The sequence below is a fragment of the Equus quagga genome, chromosome 1 (assembly GCF_021613505.1).
Source record: "Equus quagga isolate Etosha38 chromosome 1, UCLA_HA_Equagga_1.0, whole genome shotgun sequence".
Taxonomy (NCBI): Eukaryota; Metazoa; Chordata; class Mammalia; order Perissodactyla; family Equidae; genus Equus; species Equus quagga.
Genome location: NC_060267.1, coordinates 175489636 through 175510433, shown reverse-complemented (window position 1 = coordinate 175510433; position 20798 = coordinate 175489636). Strand labels below are relative to the sequence as shown.

The window sequence follows — 20798 nt, the reverse complement described above, 5'->3', positions numbered from 1 at the left end:
GAGAGGCAAAGGGAACTGCCGTTGCCCATCCACACACATACATGTACGACACATGAAGAAATGCAATGCCAACTCTACATAGATTGTGATAAGTTAAAGATGCATATTGTTATCCCTAGAGAACCCATTAAAAATGCAAGAGTTATAGCTAGAAGCCAAAAGATTAAAATAGAATACTAAAGTTATTCAACTAACCCAAAGAAGGCAGGGAAGGAAGAAGAGATGGAACACAAGAAAGGGGAGACAAACAGAACAAAATAGTAATTGGCACACTAAATCCGAGCATATCAATAAAGACCTTGAAGGTAAAGGATTAAATACTCCAATTAGGAGACAGTAATTGTTAGAATGGGTTAAAAAGCAGCGCCCTACTATATGTCGTCTACAAGAAAGCACTTAAAATACAAAGACAAAATAGGTTGAACATGAAAGGACAGAGAAATATGCACTGTGCAAACTTCATTAAAATTAAAACTAATGCTTATAAGAAGACACTGTTACAAAGATGAATAGGCAAGCCACAGAATGGGAGAAAATATTCACAAAAATATCTAATAAAAGACTTGTATTCGGAATATACAAAGAACTCATACAACTCAACAATAAAAAGATAAAGACCGCTTGGGGCCATTTCTTATGAAGTTAGACATCTGCATCTACTCTTGGCCTAGCAATTACATCCCTGGGTGTTTATGCAAAAGAAGTGAAAATCATGCCCACAGAGAGATTTGTACAAAAATATTCATAGTGGCTTCATTCACGATAGCCCAAACTGGAAACAACCCAGATGAATATCAGTGGGAGGAGGGGTGAACAAGGTGCGGTGTTTCCGCACACTGGAATAGTACTCAGCAGTGTAAAGGGACAAACTGCCACTACACACAGCAACGTGAATGAGTCTCAGACATTGTGCTAAGCAAGAGAAGTCAGACACAGAAGAGTACACACTTTCTGATTCCATTTATGTGACGCTCTGGAATAAAACTCACGTGGAATTTTCCAGAAAAGTGGTGTGGAGAGTTAGCAGATTGATTGGCAAGGAATACAGGAGTTTTGTGGAAAATGGATTCAATATCGTCATAGGAGGGTGGCTTACATAGGTATATCCATTTTTCAAATTTTTATAGCTAAGATTTGTGCATTTCAAAGTATAATTTATGTCCCAAAAATCTATAAAATAATAACAACAATGATGTAGGTGATTGGAATTGGGTAATGGCATTGATAAAAAGAATAGTAGAATGATGATAATTCTTGAAACTGGGTGATGGATGCATAAAAATTTGTTATATTATTCTATCTACTTTGTATATGCTTGAAGTTTCCCATAAATAAAAATTTTTAGAAATTATTCTAACCTCAATTTTTATAGTATATTTTCTTAAATTTAGAGATTTAAGAATGATCTTCTGTGTCAAATAAATATTTCATTAAAGTATATTAATTCCTTTAGTTTCATTCAAGTAAAATTGTTAAATTCAAGTAAAATTCAATTAAAATTTTTATATTAAAATATCTTTCTAAAATTATTTCTGTCAACCTATTGGTACATGTGCATAGAGGTGTCTGAAATGATGTTTGTCAAATATTAATTGTGGTTAGTTTTAGGTGGTGGGATTTGGGGTGGTTTTACCCCAAATTTAATTTTATTGTTTTTTTCACGAAGGCAGAAATAGCTTTATTAGGAGGCTAGACAGTCCAAGAAACCCAGTCCAGTCACAGAGAAGAGAGGCTAATGTTAGTACAGGGCAGGGATCTATCTAGAGAATACCCTCTGGAAAACTAAGCGTGAAACTGAAACCTCCATCTTAACGTCCCAACCGTCACAAGTGCTGCAGAGTTTAGCTCTCATGAAACTCCTGGAAGCTCCTGGTGAAGGAATGAGATTTGTGCGTTAAAGGAGAGCTCGCCAGCACTGCTGAGTCTGAGCTCTGTGGAAGGTGTGGGTCCGGGTGGGAAAGTAGAGGAAAGATAAGGGGATGCTCTCGTCACCCACACAAGATCATCTCGACGTGCAGCTGACAGAGGGACCACACGTTTTTTGACAGAGGGCAGCAGAGGGACGCTGGCTGAAGAAGCTCAATGTCTGGGCAGTCTGTCATAACCCATAATCCAGAGGGCTCCCTGCAGTCTGGTGTGAGGGCGCCTCCAGCAGGTCCTGGCAACACTGGCATCCTTTCCTGAGGCCCCTGGGAGAGAGTCATTTTGATCCTGTACTGACTTCATTCGGAGCAGAACTGCCAACTGTTGCCAACTGCTTGGTGCCAACTGTCCAGCACCAAGCCCGGGGTCATAATTAGCTGAGAGGAATGGAGTGGCCACCCCGTGACACCTGTCCCTCCTGGTCTTAGGAGACTTAGTTTCTGGAGCAGTCACTTTTCTCAGATCAAGAGAGATCTTGCCCAATTTAGGCCCAATCTGGAAATCACTCCCATCTTCTTTAATGCTTGTCCGTATTGCTGAAAATTTATGAACGTGTATTGTTCTTACAAACAAAATTATTCTTAAAAATTACCAAAGATATATAGTATATAAAGTTTTCTAGTAATGAGAGTTGTCTATACCAACTAATTCAAATTTTGTCCTTGGGCATGGATTTTACCCTTATTAATAAACACCCCTGCCTAGAAAGGTCTTAAAATCTATATAATTTGTTGAGCCTGCATGATTTCTGAATGAGTGCACGCCTGAATGTTTTGTCTGGTCCAAAAATATGGAAAAAAGAAAAGATGCTCTGGCCCTCATTCCACTCCTTCACTGTCTCTTGCTGATGTGATATGTCAGGTGACATGGAGATCATTCAGTGTGTGTGTGTGTGTGTGTAATAATTTTTTAAGAGAAAATTTAAGAGCTTCTGCCATTGTTTTTATTTACTATCCTATCACTTTATAGTCCAAAGTCATAATTTTCACTTGACTGTGTTGCCATAACCTGTATCAGGATAGAAACCTGTTTTTCTTTTTCGTTTGTCATAACTTCAGGGGATCAGTATTGTGGCGGACTCCTTGAAAGACCGTCCGGCTCTTTTACGACCCCCAACTGGCCAGACCGCGATTACCCTGCAGGGGTCACCTGTGTGTGGCACATTGTAGCCCCAAAGAATCAGGTGAGATTCCCTGGAAATATGAAGAAAGTATGCATGTGGGAATTGTCCGGACAGTGCGAGAGCCCCAACTCTCAAGAGCTAAGGATGCAGGACAACAAGGCCCTGCTGGACACAGGTATTTCTTCATACAAAGACCCAGATTAAAATTGCCTTTGCACTATTTGACTTGCAAAGGCACGGATTTAATTTCCTATTATAGAATTCCAATTTCAAAACAGATTTTGAAATGCTAATGGTAAGCAAATCCCACATGAGATTCTTTAACCCCATGGAAGATGTTATAAGCAGGTGGTTATAAGCAGCAGTGGCTAGCTGTGGGAGGGTACAAAATCCCCAAGTCCAGGTACATTTCAGTTACCATTTGCCCACATAGCAAACCCATCCAGTCCTGATAATGGCCATCCTGGTCACCAAGTCAAAAACAGTCTGAACGCTCTGCTTTGACAAAGCCACTGCAGGCAGGCCACATCATTCTCGTCAAAGAACGAATGGGCGCCTGAGGTGAAAGCTAGTCTGCTTTGTGGGTTTTTTGGTTACTGTTTAAAATAAAGTGTTTGCAAGTTCCCCACAAATTACTTTATTCATTGCCCTAAAACAATCAAGAGAGAAAGTCTAGTTTTCCAGTGTTTATTAGTTTGTGGTTATATGAATTTTTACCCTTTCTGGGAACCACTTTCAGAAATTAATTGCAGGACAGAACTTAGCATGACAATAGACCACGCCTACTTTGTGAACTTTTGAAAATAACTTTTTAAAAATTATTATTATTGCAGACACTGTAGACTTTAATTCAAACACTGTATGGTGAGGGTTATGATGTTGTTTAAAAAAGCTGATCTTCTCTTATCACTCAGCACTAATACTGTTTGCCATAGATTCATTTTTTAATGGAAAATTATTCAGGCAAATAGACCATGCAAAAAGTTAGTGATTTGAACACACACACACATGCACACACTTTGATCATAATCCCCAAACTCAGTTTTATTTTTAAGAAGAAAAATATGATCATTTATTTAATAATGAAAGATTCTATAAGTCTGTTGAACATTTTATAGTTAAAATGGCATTTAAAGAATTACATTTCTCAAAGGTTTAAGCCATTTGGTAGTTCTTAAGATTGTATTGGTCATTTTTCTCTCTGTGTCATTTGTAAACATATTAGACTAAATAATTTCAACTTAATTATACTCACAGATTACAATTTAGCATTTTTTTGATTGTTATTTTTGGTTATTTAAATTTAAACTTGGGTTTTATTTTATTATGTGACTTCTGGCTCCAGCTGAGGGAGTTTTTAATCATTGTTTTAGTGTCTGAAATCACCGGAAGCTCTGTCCGTAGGAGAGGAATATAATGGGAAAAATAAGTCCTAAGTAATTCCTGTGTAAGTCTATGGGCATTTTCTTCTATTAAAGATTTACCTCCAATTTTTATCATAACTTTTCCCGTTATCCTCCTGTTTACTTTTTTTTTTTTTTGTAAAGAAGACTTGCCCTGAGCTAACATCTGTTGCCGATCTTCCTCTTTTTGCTTGAGGAAGATGTTGCTGAGCTAACATCTGTGCCCATCTTCGTCTATTTTGTATGTGGGATGACGCCACACTGTGGCTTGATGAGCAGTGCTAGGTCCACACCCAGGATCCCAACCTGCAAACCCCGGGCCGCTGAAGCAGAGCGCGCGAATTTAAGCACTATGCCACGGCACTGGCTCCTTTACTTATTTTTTATCTTCTCTCCAAAAGTTTTTGTGACTAATTTCTAAACAGAGGAAGTTCAGCCAATTTTTTAATAACCTGGAAAGCATTTTATTACTAACTGATGAGAAGTTACTGGACTCAGAGGGGAAATATTTTAATATGATTTAAAGCAGTGTTAAGTATGAAAAGCTGACTTTTTAAAAGGTGGATAAACGCGTAGAGATGTGGCAATTATGTTCAAAGCCAGAGTTTACCTTTGTGTCTCTGTGATGCTGTGGCTGTCATCATCTTCACCCAGATTACTGTGTCTGAGTCTTCTTTAGCTAATAACCATGTGCCTGTCCTGACAGGAATTAATCCCCATTATCTTCCGTAAGCAGCAGGGAGGGTTGCCTGCCCACCTGCCACCCAACAAGAGTGGGGACCAGCTGTCTGGGTGCCATGCATCTTTAGGAACCCAGTGAGATTTCCTCTGATTCACATGCTGAAGATACTCTTGAAAAACCTGCTTGCAAGGGGAATGATTGCCTATCACGTCAAAACTTCCTATTCGGACTTATATAATTTAGGCCATTATTATTGGTACTAGTGCAAAAGAATTAAGAAACACTTAAGAAATCTAACACCAATTTTGTGTATCAATGCTTCTGGGCAGTCTCTTCAAAAGTCAACCACATCACCAAGTAGGTTGTGCTCCGTAGGCACATTTTTCAAACATACTTCAAGAAGACATCATAGTCAATTCCCACTTCCCTAAACCTCTGATCCTGAAGAATCTGACTTCTTACATGTGGGAATGGCAGTCTCCTTCCCTTGAAAGGAGAACCACTCTATCCACCCATCTCACCCACCCACGTACATATGTACCACACGCCAACACTCATCTTAGGGGACATCTTAGACAATACTTTTTATTTCTATTAGTTTTCCTCTAGAGAAGAATGAAGCTGGGCTAGAGCACCCCTTCCCACGCCATCACACACCCAATTTCAGTCAAAAATGGAGGTTGCTAGGATTACTGAGTTCCTATACTTTCGTAGCTGTAAGTGAACAGAGTTCCTAAGTTTAAGATTCTACCTAGGGTTGAGCTGGGGTTGAGATGATCTTTTGGAAGGATTAAAAGTTAAAGCAAGAGAATACCACAATTTTGTTAACTAAAAAAGAAATAGGAAGACAACAAGAAAAGAGTAATTTAAACAGAATGAATATATTTTTTACAAAGGAAAATCATGGTCCCTTACAAATACAGGTAGAGCAAGAATTCTGTTTGAGGTTATTCAGTAATGCTGTTTTGACACTTCTGATTTGTGCTTTCACTAAAGCTTGTCGAGTTAAAGTTTGAGAAGTTTGATGTTGAGCGCGATAACTACTGCCGGTATGATTACGTGGCTGTCTTTAATGGTGGGGAAGCCAATGACGCTCAGAGAATTGGAAAGTATTGTGGTGATAGTCCACCTGCGTAAGTAGCACCTGTTTTATTCCATTAATATTTTAGTGGCTCTAAACTTGTTTCTTATTAAATTGCCCAATTATATTTTATCTTCTGGAAGATTTTACGCTGTTGTTTTGTTCAGAAATCCTTGGGTTCCGTGGTGGTGGGGTCCCGTGCAGCGCCAACACAAGGAGTAGGCAACCCAGAAAGTGAGGCGACCTTAACAAGAGTATAGAGAGGCTTCCACAGCTGAATAAACAAACCAGTAGAGTTGGTGATGGCCCAGGGGCAGATACCGAGCCAGACACCTGGGTACATCACTGCCCTGCCAAGGTGAGTTCAAACATCAGAGTGGCATCGGGAAAATTCTAAGAAAAAACCAGGCGGTTGATTATGCGGGATCCAAACAAGGAACACTGGAAGCTTAGGACAAACCCAGATGATTTTACCTGGTTAGAGATCTGTCTGGACCTTGTGGGGCTTTGTGCCTCCTCTCCGCTTTCTTGCTCAAATTTTTGCTGAATGAGCCTTAAAGACATCCTGCATTTATTTAGCAACATTTATGGAGCTAGGAGCTCTGCCACTTACTAGCTGTGTGACTTTGGGCAAGTTCCTCAACTCCTCTATGCTGTATTTTGGTGCAAGACTTGACTGTGTTTGGTGGAAGATATTTCATACCGTCACATACAATGCCAGGAAGAGCAGCAATTTAAACTAGTACATGTTGCCATCAAAACCACCGTTATGCCAGTTTACCCTTTTCTACTCTGTGGCTTCAACATAATTAGATTATATGCATCTCTTGATTTCCCATGCATTTCTATGATTTCCCATAGACACATCTGAGTTAAAGCAAGGTATTTTTCAGTTTCAATTCATTTATATTTATTAAGTTTGATAATATGAAGAATGTTTTAATACATACAAGTTAGTGATAATTTAAACGTTCTTATGCCCAAATTTGGCTTTACAGATGAATGTGATGGAGAAAGGCCCATTTCTAAGCTCCTTGAGAAGATGCCCCTCTGTATTTTTTTCCTATTGCTGATGTAACAAATTACCACAAACGGAGTGGTTTGATACAACACATTTACTCTCTTAACGGTTCTAGATGTCAACCGTCTGAAATCAGTTTCACTGGGCCAAAGTCAGGGTGTTGGCAGGTGGCTTCCTTCTGGAAGCTCTGAGAGGAGAGTCCGTTTCTTGCCTTTTTCAGCTTCTAGAGGCTGCTTGCATTTCTTGGCTGTGCTCCCTTCCTCTGTCTTCAAAGCACATTACTCCAGTCGCTGCTTCCGTCATCGTATTGCCTTCTCCTCTCCAATGGTCAGATTTCCCTCTTCTGAGGGCACTTTTGGTTACACTTAGGGCCCACCCAGAAAATGCCAGATACTCTTCCCCCTTCTCCAGATCCTTAACTGAACACGTCTGCAAAGTCCTTTTGATAAAAGGTGCAACTTATGAGGAGGGTGTAATAATTGTAAACTTGTATGTACATCAAAAATATATAGAGCAAAAAATATAAGATCTACAAAGTCCACTATTATGGTAGGAGATTTTTAACACATCTCTTTCAATAATTGGCAGATTAACCATCAGTTTCAGAAAGATGGAAAATTAGGATATGGAAGATTTGAACAACCATTAACAGGCTTGGTATAATGGGTAAATAGAGAACACTACATTCAACAACTGTAGAAAATATTTTTTTTCAAGCAAAAATGGACATAGGAAAAAGAAAAAGACAGAATTGTCAAATAATCATTAAAGAAATTTGATAAGTAGTTTAAAGTCTTCCTATCAAGAGGGGAAAAAAAAAAAACAGGCCCAGATCATTTTTCTCTATGAGTTCTAACAAATATTTGAGGAATAGATCATTCGAACACTACATACGTTCTTCTAGAGAAAAATAGGAATTGTTCCACAACTAATTTTATAAGGCTAGTGTAAACTGACACCAAAACAAGGTAAGGAGAGTGCAAGAAAAGAATATTAAAGACCAATCTGACTTATGAATATGATGAAAAATAAATCCTAAAAGAAAAAATATTAGCAACGCAAATCTAACAATTTATTAAAATATACTACATGATCAGGAATTCAAGGTCGGATTGAATTTAGAAAATCTGTTACAGTATTCCCCCCTTATCCTCAGGGATACGTTCCAAGACCCCCAATGGATGCCTGAAACTGTGGATAGTACCAAACCCCATGTATACCGTGTTCTTTCCTATACATACAGACCTGTGATAAAGTTTAATTCATAAATTAGGCACAGTAAGAGATTAACAACAACTGATAATCAGATAGAACAATTATAACAATAAATTGTAATAAAAGTTACTGTAGATCTTAGCAACCTCAGCCTGCATTATTTTTCTTTCCTTATTAAGTTGAGAGCTTTTCCCTTTTCACTTAAAGGAAGCACTTTATACCTTCTCTTTGGCATATCCAAATTGCCAGCATCACTATTCTTGCACTTTGGGGCCATGATAAAGTAAAATAAGGATGACCTGAACACAAACACTGTGATACCAGTTGCTCTGATAATCGAGATGCTACTAAATGACTAACGGGTCATTTATACAGCGTGGACACGCTGGACAAAGGGATGGTTCCTTTCCCAGGTGAGATGGAGCAGGGTAGCACAAGATGTCATCACACTACTCAGATCGGCAAGCAATTTTAAATGTATGAATTGTTTATTTCTGGAATTTTCCATTTAATATTTTTGGACCAGCGTTGGCTGTGGGTAGCTGAAACCATGGAAAGCAAAACCATGGATAAGGGAAGACTACTGTGATTTAATTTTATACACTACCAGATTAAAGTATAACTTGTAGATTCATGGTTTTATTTGTTGGAAACATCAATTTATTCAAGAATATCTTTCCTTAAATAGCTTGAATTAAAAATTTTGTATTTTTTAAAAGATTATTTTAAAAGCAACCAAAAAACTATAAAATACTCAAGAATAAATCTAACAAATCATGTGCAAGGCCTCAAGACAGAAAATTATAAAACCTTACCAAAAGATATTTTAAAAGAACTAAATAAATGGAGGTATATACTATTCTCATGAATGGGAAGGATGAATATCATTTTAAAGTATTGAAATTGGTTTCCCATTATCCTGACAGCCTGATTCTAAAATTCGCGTGGAATTGCAGGGGGGAGGGGGTGGGGCAAAACTAAGACAGTTCTGAAGGAGGAGAACCTGTCAGGAGGATTTGCCTTGTGTGGTGGAGCCATATCAGAAAGCTGCTGTAATGAAGACAGTGTAGCTTTAACGGAGAGACAGACAAATTGGCAAAACGGCAGAGAGGTCAGAAACATGTCCACGTATATCTGCAGATTGAGCACATTGCACAGAACCACAGGTCAGCAGGGAAATGACGGCCCCATTGAAAAATGGAGCAGGACAGTTTTTATTCATGGGGGAAATGAAATTTTATTCATGTCTAATATCACACAAAAATCAATTACAGATGGACTGGGAACTTAAATGAGAATTCTTGCTCATCAAAATACACCTTAAAGAGAGTGAAAAGAGAAGGCACAAAATGGAAACAGATGTAACACATTTGACAAAGATCTAGGTTCCAGAATACATCAAGAAATCCTGGGGCTGGCCCAGTGGTGCAGGAGTTAAGTTTGCACGCTCCGTTTCGGCTGCCTGGGGTTTGCAGGTTTGGATCCTGGGCGCAGACCTACACACTGCTCGTCAAGCCATGCTGTGGCAGGCGTCCCACATATAAAGTGGAGGAAGATGGGCATGGATGTTAGCTCAGGGCCAGTCTTCCTCAGCAAAACGAGGAGGATAGGTAGTAGATGTTAGCTCAGGGCTAATCTTCCTCAAAAAAAGAAAAAAAAAAGAAATCTTAAAAATTAATAAGGAAAAGGCAACAACTCAATAGAAAAAGTGGGCAAAAGACATGAAAAGGCATTCCCCGAAGATGAAAGCTACGCAGTGAATAAATCTTTGAAAAGACTGTAAATTGGTACAACCACTTTGGAAATCAGTTTGGGGTTAGCCAGTAAAGTTGAAAGTGAGCATGTATCTTGTGACCTAGCACAGAGCATAACCCTTCCTTCCTGGTGGGCCCACTAAAGACACTTGCCATGTGCACCGCAAGGCATATACAAGAACATTCTCAGCAATTTCGTTTGTAATGAGGAAGAAAAGAGTAAACAGCCCACTGTTTATCAACAAGAGAATGTTAAATTGTGTTGTAGTATGCACTATACACAGCGGAAACAGTGGATGAATCTCACAGTTATAATGTTGAGGGTGAAAAAAATAACAGAAAAATACACACCATATCCTTCCATTTATATGAAGTTTAAAAGCATGCAAACCTAGACAATATATTGTTTAGTGATGCTTATATATTTGTAAATCTATAGATGAAAGAAAGGAAAGGATAAGCACAAAATTCAGGTTTGTGGTTGCCTCCATGAGGGTGGGGGATAGGGAGGTGATGGAGGGGCCTGTGGAGCATCACTCACTTCGGAGGAGTTTGGCTGGAGTAACTTTGCTGCCCACCCACCAACTGATACTTTTACCAGACGAGTACTTTTCCATAGGCAGAGTATTTCTGAGTGGGGCAGTGCCCAAAATGAGAAAACCTGTTTGGGGAGCTTTTCCCCTGTTAAAAGTATGACTAGAAGGAGGAGTGTTGGGGTTGGTGGGACATCACTTCCTCATCCCTGTCTCTGGTTCAATGCAGGATCAATGCCACTGAAGTCAGCTCAGAAACATTTACTACACCCCAGTATGTGCTAGGGACTACGTTAGGACCTGGAATACAAAGATAGATAAAAATACAAAGATTAGCAGTGGGAGAGAGGGAGCTAAGGCAGATAGCTAATTGGCCAAGGGATGTCCTGGGTGGGTTTCTGACGAGATCTTTGGCCCAGTTGAGATGAGTGGTAGGGAGGCCAGGGGAGGTTTTTTGGAGGAGACTGTGCCTCTTAAGCGGAGTCTTGAAAGAAGAGTTGGAGTTAGTGAGAGGCAGAAGGGAAGACAGACTCATTCCAAGCAGAGGGAACTCCACTGATAAAGATACGCAGGGGAGATCTATGCTGTTCTGGAGCCTACACCTTGAGTTGGGGCCTAGAGAGATGAGCCTGGAGGGTTGAGTCGGGTTCCATGTCCTGCAGAGATGGGAGCCCGCCAAGTGCACTTAGGTAGGGGAGTGAGAGGACCAGTACCTCTAGAACCCCCATCCTAGACAAGATGAGCAGGGAGGTTGGTTAGGAGGCTGCAGCAGTGGTCCAGGGAAAGTTGAGGAGTAGGAAGTGACGAAGGAAATGAAGAGACGAAGAGGAGGATGTGGATCAAGAAATGTTTAGGAGGCAAAACTGGCAGCACATGGTGGTGGATTGGCTGTAGTGATTGAAGAACAGGAAGACTTTCGGATGACAAGGCCGAGCCCGCTAACGTAAGACGCCAAACAGGATCCTTGATCCATTCCTGGGATTTACCAGTGCGGCCTGGATCCAAGTGAGGCCTCCTGTGGGCTTTCTTGTGATTTGTAACATTAATCTGCAGATGCAACACATGGCGCTCAGTACATTTATGGCTCTGTGATTCTGCACGTTCATGCTGAAGCTCAGTAGCAGCCTAACAAAAATATGTCTTTGTTATTAAAATACTCTTCCTTGAGAAAATTCAATTTCCAATGTAACGTCTCCAAGATTAGTTCGTAGAAGAGGCAGTGAATGATCACTATAATTATAACATCCCGCCTAGAAGGCTGACCCAGTTGCGTCTTAAGGTTTCCTTTGCTGCTTAAAATAAGTGCTTTTTATAATTTTATCATTTAAACAAGAGTAACACATTTTATTTGTAATTGTAGGTGAGAATTGTGTTTAGTGCACGCGGGTTGTATTTGTTTAATGGAATGCGTTTTTCAAAAGCAAGATAGAATATTTGTTAAAGGCTTCATTCTCAAAAGCATAATTTAAATGATGTTGGTCACTTTTGTGACCAGAACTATACATGTAGGTCATGAAGTTCACTCTTAGGTTTGTCCCATCCCTTGGCTCAGAGAATAATAACCTTCAGGACAGAAAAGATCCTGCAGTGTTTCTAACTGGCTGGGTTAAGCATAGATGTGCGCTCCCTTCCACCCACCCCACTCAAAGGAGGGGAAACGATGCCTTGCCTCATAATTTGCTGTCCCTGGTGCCTGAGAAGTGGCTTGGCTGAAAAGATGCCTCAAAAAAGGAGTTTAGTCAAACCACCAGTTAACTCAATTAAATAACTTGTTTAATTTTTTCCGCACTTCTAAATTAAATAGTTTTTAAATAGAATTAAGCAAACAGCATTTTTTACCATTGTTTAAAATAATAGCAAAAGCATAAATGAAACTGCTATCTTGTATAATATAGTTATCCCCTAAGATTTGAGACCTTTTTTTAAACTTACCTATTTATTTTCATTTTTTTTCAGTTTTTTTGAGATATAATTGACATACAGCACTATATAAGTTTAAGGTGTACAGCATAATGGTTTGACTTACATATATTCTGAAATGATTACCGCAACAAGTTTAGTTAACATTCATCATCTCATATCGATACAATAAAAAGAGAAAGCAAAAAAAAGAGAATAACCCGTTTTTCCTTGTGATGAGAGCTCTTCGGATTTACTCTTTCATACATATCATATCATACAGCAGTGTTAACTATAGTCCTGATGCTGTGCATTCTACATGCATCCCTGGTACTTCTTTATCTTGTAACTGGAAGTTTGTGCCTTTTGACCGACTTCCTCCAATTCCTCCCCCACCCCCCAACCTTGGTAACCACAAATCTGATCTCTGTTTCTATGCGTTTGGTGTTTTGTTGGTTTTTTTTAGATTCCACATATAAGTGAGATCATGCAGTATTTGTAGTGATCCCCTAAGATTTAAGAGAGCTTTTGAGCCTCAGTAATTGTCTCCACCAAATCTTTAGTAATCACACTAACCAGGAAGCCCCTAAAATAGCTTTAAAGTTAGAGTTCTTTGTCGTTCATGACCACCAAAACAGAGTAATCACATTCTCTTTATTCATGGCGTCTTGCTGCAAAGATTATAGACAGAGATGTCTCCATTTCAGGCATGCATAAGAGCAACCATTAAACAGGAAATGCAAGTCCCATTAAACCCCACATGGCTTTCCTATCCCCAGACAACCAGCCCACTGAGATGGTCCCTTGGGCTATGTCTTCACAGGATGTGGGAATTTGTTCATCGGATTTGTCCATCTGATTCTCCATGGTCAGCATCCCCAGCTCCCCCGGCCAGCTTGAACCCAGAGGCTTAGTTCAAAAAGCTGTGCTGCCAAAGTCAGGCCAAACCCTAAGGTGCTTGTGGAGAACCAGCCGCAGCGTCAGTGTTGACATCGGCCCCAGTGTCTACCACAGTCTCTAGAGTCGCCTGATCCTGGGTTCAGATCCTGGCTCTTCCACATTCTAGCTGTAGGGCTTTGGGCAAAGAACTGAACTCTCCGAACTTCATAAAAAGGGGGGATGGTGATAACAGGGTTGTTGAGAGGATGGAACTGGCCAGCTTGCATGAAGCCCAGGACCTCGCTGAGCAAACACGCAGGAATTGTCAGCCATTAGCGTTAATATTAAGCAGATTAAGACTTTCACCTTTTCAAGTGTTTTAACTTTTAAGTTTAAACAAATAGTAATTTATTGTCAGAGATTAATGGAAAGCTACAAAATTCCACATTTCAGAGCGGTGCCACTTAAAATTTTAAAAAATATATGTATATATATATATATATATATTTTTAAAACGTATTCTTCTCCTTTTAGGCCGATTGTGTCTGAGAGAAATGAACTTCTCATTCAGTTTTTGTCAGACTTAAGTTTAACTGCAGATGGATTTATTGCTCACTACCAATTCAGGCCCAAAAAATTGCCCACAACTACAGTACCACCTGTTACCACCACGTTCCCTGTAACTACAGGTAAGTTCCTCGGTTTTGAAGTTTATACACCAACTTGAGGAGTATAAGAAACATTTTTTGAATTAGAAAAAAAATTAAATAAGAGGAAGATACCGGAAACTAAAATAAAGTTGAATAAGATGAAAATTTATGAAAGAGAATAATATGACTCCACTAATGAAGGCAGAGTATAAGGTGTAACAATGCTTATGAACTAATAACTTTTAAATGTTATCTAAGAAAATTATGACCACTTAAAAATTACTAGGAACCCTATTATAGCCGTAGGTCATCGTAAGCCTAATTTTTCTTTTCTGTCACATAAAATTATGCTTTTCTTTTTATTACATAGAATTGTAGTATTTTAGGTTAAAACTCTAGGTCCTTGATGCCTGCCTGTTTCCCTTCTGCCAGTCTTTGGTTGGGCTTTTTTTGCTTTGCTCCAAAATGTATCATACAAAATATATTATTTTTTCAAATTGGAGTAAATCAAACAAAAATATTCGATGTATTACAAAAGTCGGTTGGGAAACTCTGGTTTGGGGCATGATCGGAGAGGCAGGAGTGGGTCCCTGTCTAGTCTCTACATCCTGTTGGCTCCACGCACGGGACTTTCAGGCCTCAGATCTCAAAGTCCAATTTCAGGGAGGAGAACACAAGTGGGGAGGAGGGATCTAAGGTTAAGCTATGAAACAGGCTGAAGTAAGCCCGGTTTTCTGGCTCTCCGTTTTCTGCGTGCACCCAGCATAAGGCCGTGCTGAGTACAGATGCTTCGAGAAGGGCTGACCTTTCCGGGCACTCCACCAGTGTGCCACCTCGTGGCCTGGAGGAGTACTGCCTCGTGTTCCTGCAGTGTTTCTCCAGCTCATCTCAGGGGACCGGGATGTTCTTGTTCTTTCCAGTGAATTGTCGGGCTGCACTCACGGTGCTGATGATTCCCCAGCTTTTATCCCCAGTCCTAAACTTTCTCTGAAATTTCAAACATGGATTTATAATTATCTCCTTGAGTTTTTCAACTGCTCGTCGTTTAAATTAAAATGTGTCAAACTCAACTCGTTTTTGTCACACTATTTTCTGCCTCACACCTGCTTGTCCACCTGTTTCCCTGAGCATGGTCCACAGCATCAGAGCCACACTCTTAGGGTCATCTTTGACTTCCTCTGTCTTACGTCCCCACTGCATGCCCCACCGCCACACACACACAGCAGACCACGTGGTTCTCCCACTTAAATTCATTGTCTACACCTGTGCCGTCCAAAAGGCTAGCCACTATTGAACATTTGACATGTGGCTAGTGGTACCGAGGAACTGAATTTTTAATTAAATTGTTTTAAAAGCCTCATGTGGCTAGTGGCTACCATATTGGACAGCACAGGAGCCAAACTCCTTCACGTGGTATGTAAGACCCTTCACACTTTGTCCCCAGCCCCTTTCTAGCTTCATCTTTAGGCCCTACCACCTCTCTCCTTACGCTCTAAGTGTTATGGAGTTCATCCTAAGTGCGGAGGAAGCTGATGGTGGATTTAAGCAGAGTCCAGGATTACATGCACACTTTATGAAGATCATTCTGGCCACTGGGAAGTGAATGGATTGTAGGGGTCAGGGGGCTCAGCAGGTTCCTGTGGCTGTCCAAGTGAGCTGTGCTCTGATGGAAATACAGAGATAGTCAAGAGGTGTTGACTGTTGCGCAAGCCAGGGACCTTGGAGGATGTTGACAGGCCTTGGTGATTAATTTGACTAGGAGATCAGAGAGTTGTCAAGAACGCCTCCCAGATGCCTGGCTCGCACAACTCAGGGGTAATGTTACTGTTCACTGAAGGTGAGAACTGGGTTTAGGGGTAGATCCGTAAGTCCAGCTGTGAGCTTGTTGGGTTTGAGGTGTCTGTGAGACACTCAAGTGGAGACGTCATGTGCACAGTTAGATCTATGGGCCTCCAGACCAAAAGAGAGATTTAAGCAAGAGATTTAAATTTGAGAATCATCAACATATACATGGTTGATACCATGATCTAGAAAGAGATTGCCTAGAGAGATTAGGGCTGGAATTAACTCCCTAGAAACTCTCACTTTTTAAAGAGGAGGGTATACTGACAAAGGAGATTGAAAAGGAACGGCTGAGAAGGAGGGAGGAAAACCGGGAATGTGTGTCATGGAAGCCATGGCGAAGAACGTTTTAAGAAGGGAGTGGTCAGTGGAGCCAGGTATTGATGAGACTTCAGATGAGGGAAGGAGTAAAATGTTTCCATTTGGTTCTGTGACATGGAGGCTCCTAGAGAGGCTGGCAAGAGTTGGGTGAGTGGAGCTGTGCAGGCAGAAGCCAGACAGAGTGGGCTGAGGGGCATGTGGAACAAGGTGGAGAAACTGAGACAGGAAGTTCCAGCAACTCGTTCCATAAGTTTGGCCCTAAAGGAGAGAGAGAAGCCTTGAGAGTCTTGAACACGTTAATGCTAATGGGAAGCAGCCAGCAAGAAGGAGAATGTAATGGCACACAGAAGGAATAAACTGAGGAGGAAATTTCTACAAAGGTGGGAGGGTCTGGCCTCCAGAGGACTCACAGAAGGATAGACCTTAGACCAGAGATGGGTGACCTCCTCTCTCAGGGGAGGAGAGGAAGAGACGGTACAGATAAAGACAACTGGAAGGTTTGTGGGGGTCTTGAGGACATTTCTTCTATGATCTGTGATCTCTCAAGAAAATGGGCAAAGTCACCTGCTGAGAATGAGAAGGAGTTAGGAGCACTGAGGGGTTAGGAGAACAGGAAAGAATTTGAGAAACAGCTCTGGAAATTGGAGTAAGTTGATCCACCAAACAGCTTGTCGCTTTGATGAAGGTCCATTTGTGTACTCAGCTGTCTGAGTGCAGGCAGAGAAAAAACAGAGGCTCCTACAGGATTCCCACAGGGCTGAAGGACAGAGGGAAGAGGGAGTTTAAGGTATGCTCAAGAAAATGCCTGAAATAGTGGACCACGGAAACTAAGTGGAAGAGCTGAGGAAGTCAAGACAAGCCAGGGTTGATGGATTAGAGGAAATGAGAGAGGTCAAGGTGTTGAACCTCTAGACATAGGGAAAAAAGTAGTCATGAGAGTAAATGAACAAATAAGCTTGAAGGAGAGGGGGCTATTCTGGATATAGGATGTCTAAATTTGAGAGATTGGAGGTGAAAGCCTTTAGCAGGTGGACATGTGAACTTGGGACTGAGTGACGAGATGGAGCAGAGGGAAAGTCCCTGGGGAGGCAGAGGCCCCGGCACGGAGAGGGATCATCCACCAGGAGAGTGGACCCACCGAGATGGTCGCGGAGCACATAAGGAGGAAGGCTGTGAACCTGGTGCCACGTTGGGGAGTGCAGTGCAGGAGACAGACGACAGTAAGAGGAGGAGGGTCAGGGTGGCCAGCTGACGACTTAAAGGTGAGAGAGCAGAGATCTACCCAAGGGGGAGAAGGAGCCGTTAGGACACCCACCCAGCTTGCAGACTGACCTTCCGGGGCTGACAAGGAGCTGGTTTCCAGGGGTCCACATAAAAGGATGCTCTTTCCTCAAACTGAGACGCACCTTTGCCATTACTTTTTGGCTCAGTTAATTAGGTAAATTTAGTGCCAAAGTGAGGTCCCCAACTTCTGGAACACTGTTCCTTCTAAATGTTTTCTATTCTATTTCTCCTTAAAATATATATATATATTTAAGCTATGGTATGTATTTTTACATTAAATTGTATATGTTTTAATATTGTAATCCACTTCAGATCGTTTTTGGAATTAAGTAGGGATACAAATTAAGAGTAAATAATAAATTCACAGCAGAAGCAGCAGAACATATTAGAAGGGCGATATGACAACTGCAAAATCCTACCCAGCGAGTATAATTCTGTTACCATTGTTTTGTTTCATTCTTCCCAGCATATTGCCGCATATAAGTGAATAATGAGCAAATATTTTTTAAACAGTTTTAATGATGATAAGGGGGATTGCATATTTTCATCTTGTTAACCTAGGGTTTCTCAGCCTAGCACTGTTTACATTTTGGGCTAGATACTTCTTTGTTGTGAGGGGCTGTCCTGTGCATCGCAGGATGGTTAGCAGCACCCCTGGCCTCTGCCCAGCAGATGCCAGGAGAACCCCCTAGTCATGACAACCAAAACTTGCCAAATGTCACCTACAGGGGTGAAATCAACCCTGGTTCAGAACCACTGTGTTTATCTATTTAGTTTTACTTTTACATTTGTCTGCTTCTCAGTTTTTAAGGTACTATAGCCAATGACAGGCTCAAACCCAAATATTTAGTGATTAGTTGCATCTAATTACAGATGCAACACAGGTTACATATGAGCGGTGTTTCTAAAAACTTGTACCACTCACATTTGGGCAATTGCATGTTTTAAATGTACCAAGAACACTCCCTCTGTCCTCAGGGGGAACACCATAGGATTCCTTTCGTAAAGTGAAGAATTAACCTATATTTTCTGAGTTCACATTTGCTGTGCTGGATTTTTCTACGCAAGGCACATGGAGGCTATATCTATTTTGGGTTATAGTGCTATTTATATATAAAAGAAGAGAATAGGGCTCCATTTAGGTTATCTTTCATCTCAGGTTTAAAATTCAGCAGAGGATATTGAGTTGCACGGAGGAAATGAGAGCAGCAGCTGGTAGCATGAAGAATTTCTTGTGCTTGCTTTTTAATTATTTCATCGCAGTGACAGATCGGTGGCTCAGGGAAATAACTGGGAACGTTACATTGATGGGTTCAGATCTAAACGTCAGTTATACTGAATTCATTTTCCTGACCCTTATGTCTTTCTCCTTTGCGTTAAGATTTAAAGCCCACTGTGGCCCTGTGTCAACAAAAGTGTAGACGGACGGGGACTCTGGAGAGCAATTATTGTTCAAGTAACTTTGGTAAGAAATAAAACCCAGGCTTTTCTCTTTAACCAGAAACTTGAGACTGCGTGCTTGGCCTCAAAGGAATTGCCGTGAATGTGATCGTGAAAGTTCAGTAACGCTCTTCATTTACCCAAGAAAATATTTCCCAACAAACTGAGGTGTGCTGACCTGTGTTTTCACAACTGAGAGAAATATGTATTCAGAAAATACACTCTTCACAGAAACTTACTAATTTGACCCCCGCTACATGATACTGCTGCTCTGTGGATTCTGGCTGGCTCAGTGTTCCTGAAAGACCCTGTATACTTTTCTCCTCACATATTTCTCATGTTCTGAGCATTTTTTCACACATCTGTAATTCAACTTAATTAAAAACATATCTGAGCTGGCCTCTCTCAGAAGAAATTCAGGTATTTCCTCTGTAGTGTCCTTCCAAAGTGCTAAATTAAAACTTGGAAATCTGAAATCCCTTTGGAAACTCTTATAAATTGGAACTGAGGAGATACTGCCTAATGACTTGGAATTTCTGGGAGTTTTTCCCAAATCAAAAAATTGCACTTTCTGTGAAAACCACTTAAGAGCAAAAGATACCAAATTTAATTACGTTGGTTATTTTTTTTTAAAGATTGGCACCTGAGCTAACAACTGTTGCCAATCTTCCTTTTTTTTTCTTTCTGCTTTTTCTCCCCAAGTCTCCCCAGTACATAGTCGTATATTTTAGTTGTGGGTCCTTCTGGTTGTGCTATGTGGGACGCCACGTCAACATGGCCTGATGAGTGGTGCCATGTCCGCACCCAGGATCCAAACCAGTGAAACCCTGGGCCCCTGTACTGGAGCACGTGAACTTAACCACTCCGCCATGGGGCCGGCCCCTATGTTGGTTATTTTTTTAAAGGAACATTTAAGAAAAGTCTTATCCGGAAACAAAAGTTGCTATGACCTAAATAGATTGCCAAACAAAGGGCCTTCCCGAAGAGGCTCTGCTTGCTTTTTCTGCACCTCAAAGTGGTGTGTCCGCAGCCTGGACGAACTGTGCAGTAGTGCAGGCATGAAGGCCCCGCAGAGTCTGGGGCCCACATCTTCCTGCAGTTTGCGTGCTGAAACTCAAACAGCTGGCGTAAACGTGAAAACAAACAGCACCAGCTGTCACTGACACCCCATCCAGTTAGCCTTCTGAAGGGGGTGCTTAGGGAGATCGCCCTCCCCGTCCTCGGGAGCCACTGATGTCCCTTGGCTACAGACCGACGTTTTGCAGTGAGCACTCATCCCCAGGAGTCAAAGTATAAGGTATGATGAGAATTCTGATTTTTTTTTTTTGGTGATCGCTTGGCAAGCTGTGCTAGGTCTGTGCCCAGGATGCAAACCTACAAACCCCAGGCCACCGAAGCAGAGCATGCGAACTTAACCACTGTGCCTCTGGGCCAGCCCCGAGAATTCTGATTTTAGGAGCTTTGCACACTACATGAGCAGCGAGTTCTCACTCTATCCTGAAGGGCTTTTATCAGCCAAGTCCAAACCGTGATTTATTCTGTTATGACTCACTCACGTGACAAGATGACCAAATACTATCACTACTGGCCCATTGGTTCTCTACCAGGGTTGGTAACACTCCTCTAGGGGCAGCTTGTGCTTGTCACAGTAACTGAGGAGTGCTACTGGTTTTTCTGCACAGGGACAGGGCTCATAAAAAAGTCATTCAGGGGGCCAGCCTGGTGGCGTAGTGGTTGAGTTTGTGCAC

General features: G+C 41.1%; 1 protein-coding gene across 1 annotated transcript in view; it reads left to right on the top strand.

The window, feature by feature from the left end:
• The window catches only part of PCOLCE2 (procollagen C-endopeptidase enhancer 2), a 66929-nt gene that overhangs the window by 42542 nt on the left and 3589 nt on the right, over positions 1 to 20798 (top strand). Inside the window, exons 4-7 of the mRNA XM_046647820.1 lie at positions 2982 to 3106; positions 6128 to 6264; positions 14048 to 14202; positions 18992 to 19075. Of these exons, the coding sequence (XP_046503776.1) occupies positions 2982 to 3106; positions 6128 to 6264; positions 14048 to 14202; positions 18992 to 19075 (501 nt within the window). The remainder of the gene's footprint in view (positions 1 to 2981; positions 3107 to 6127; positions 6265 to 14047; positions 14203 to 18991; positions 19076 to 20798) is intronic.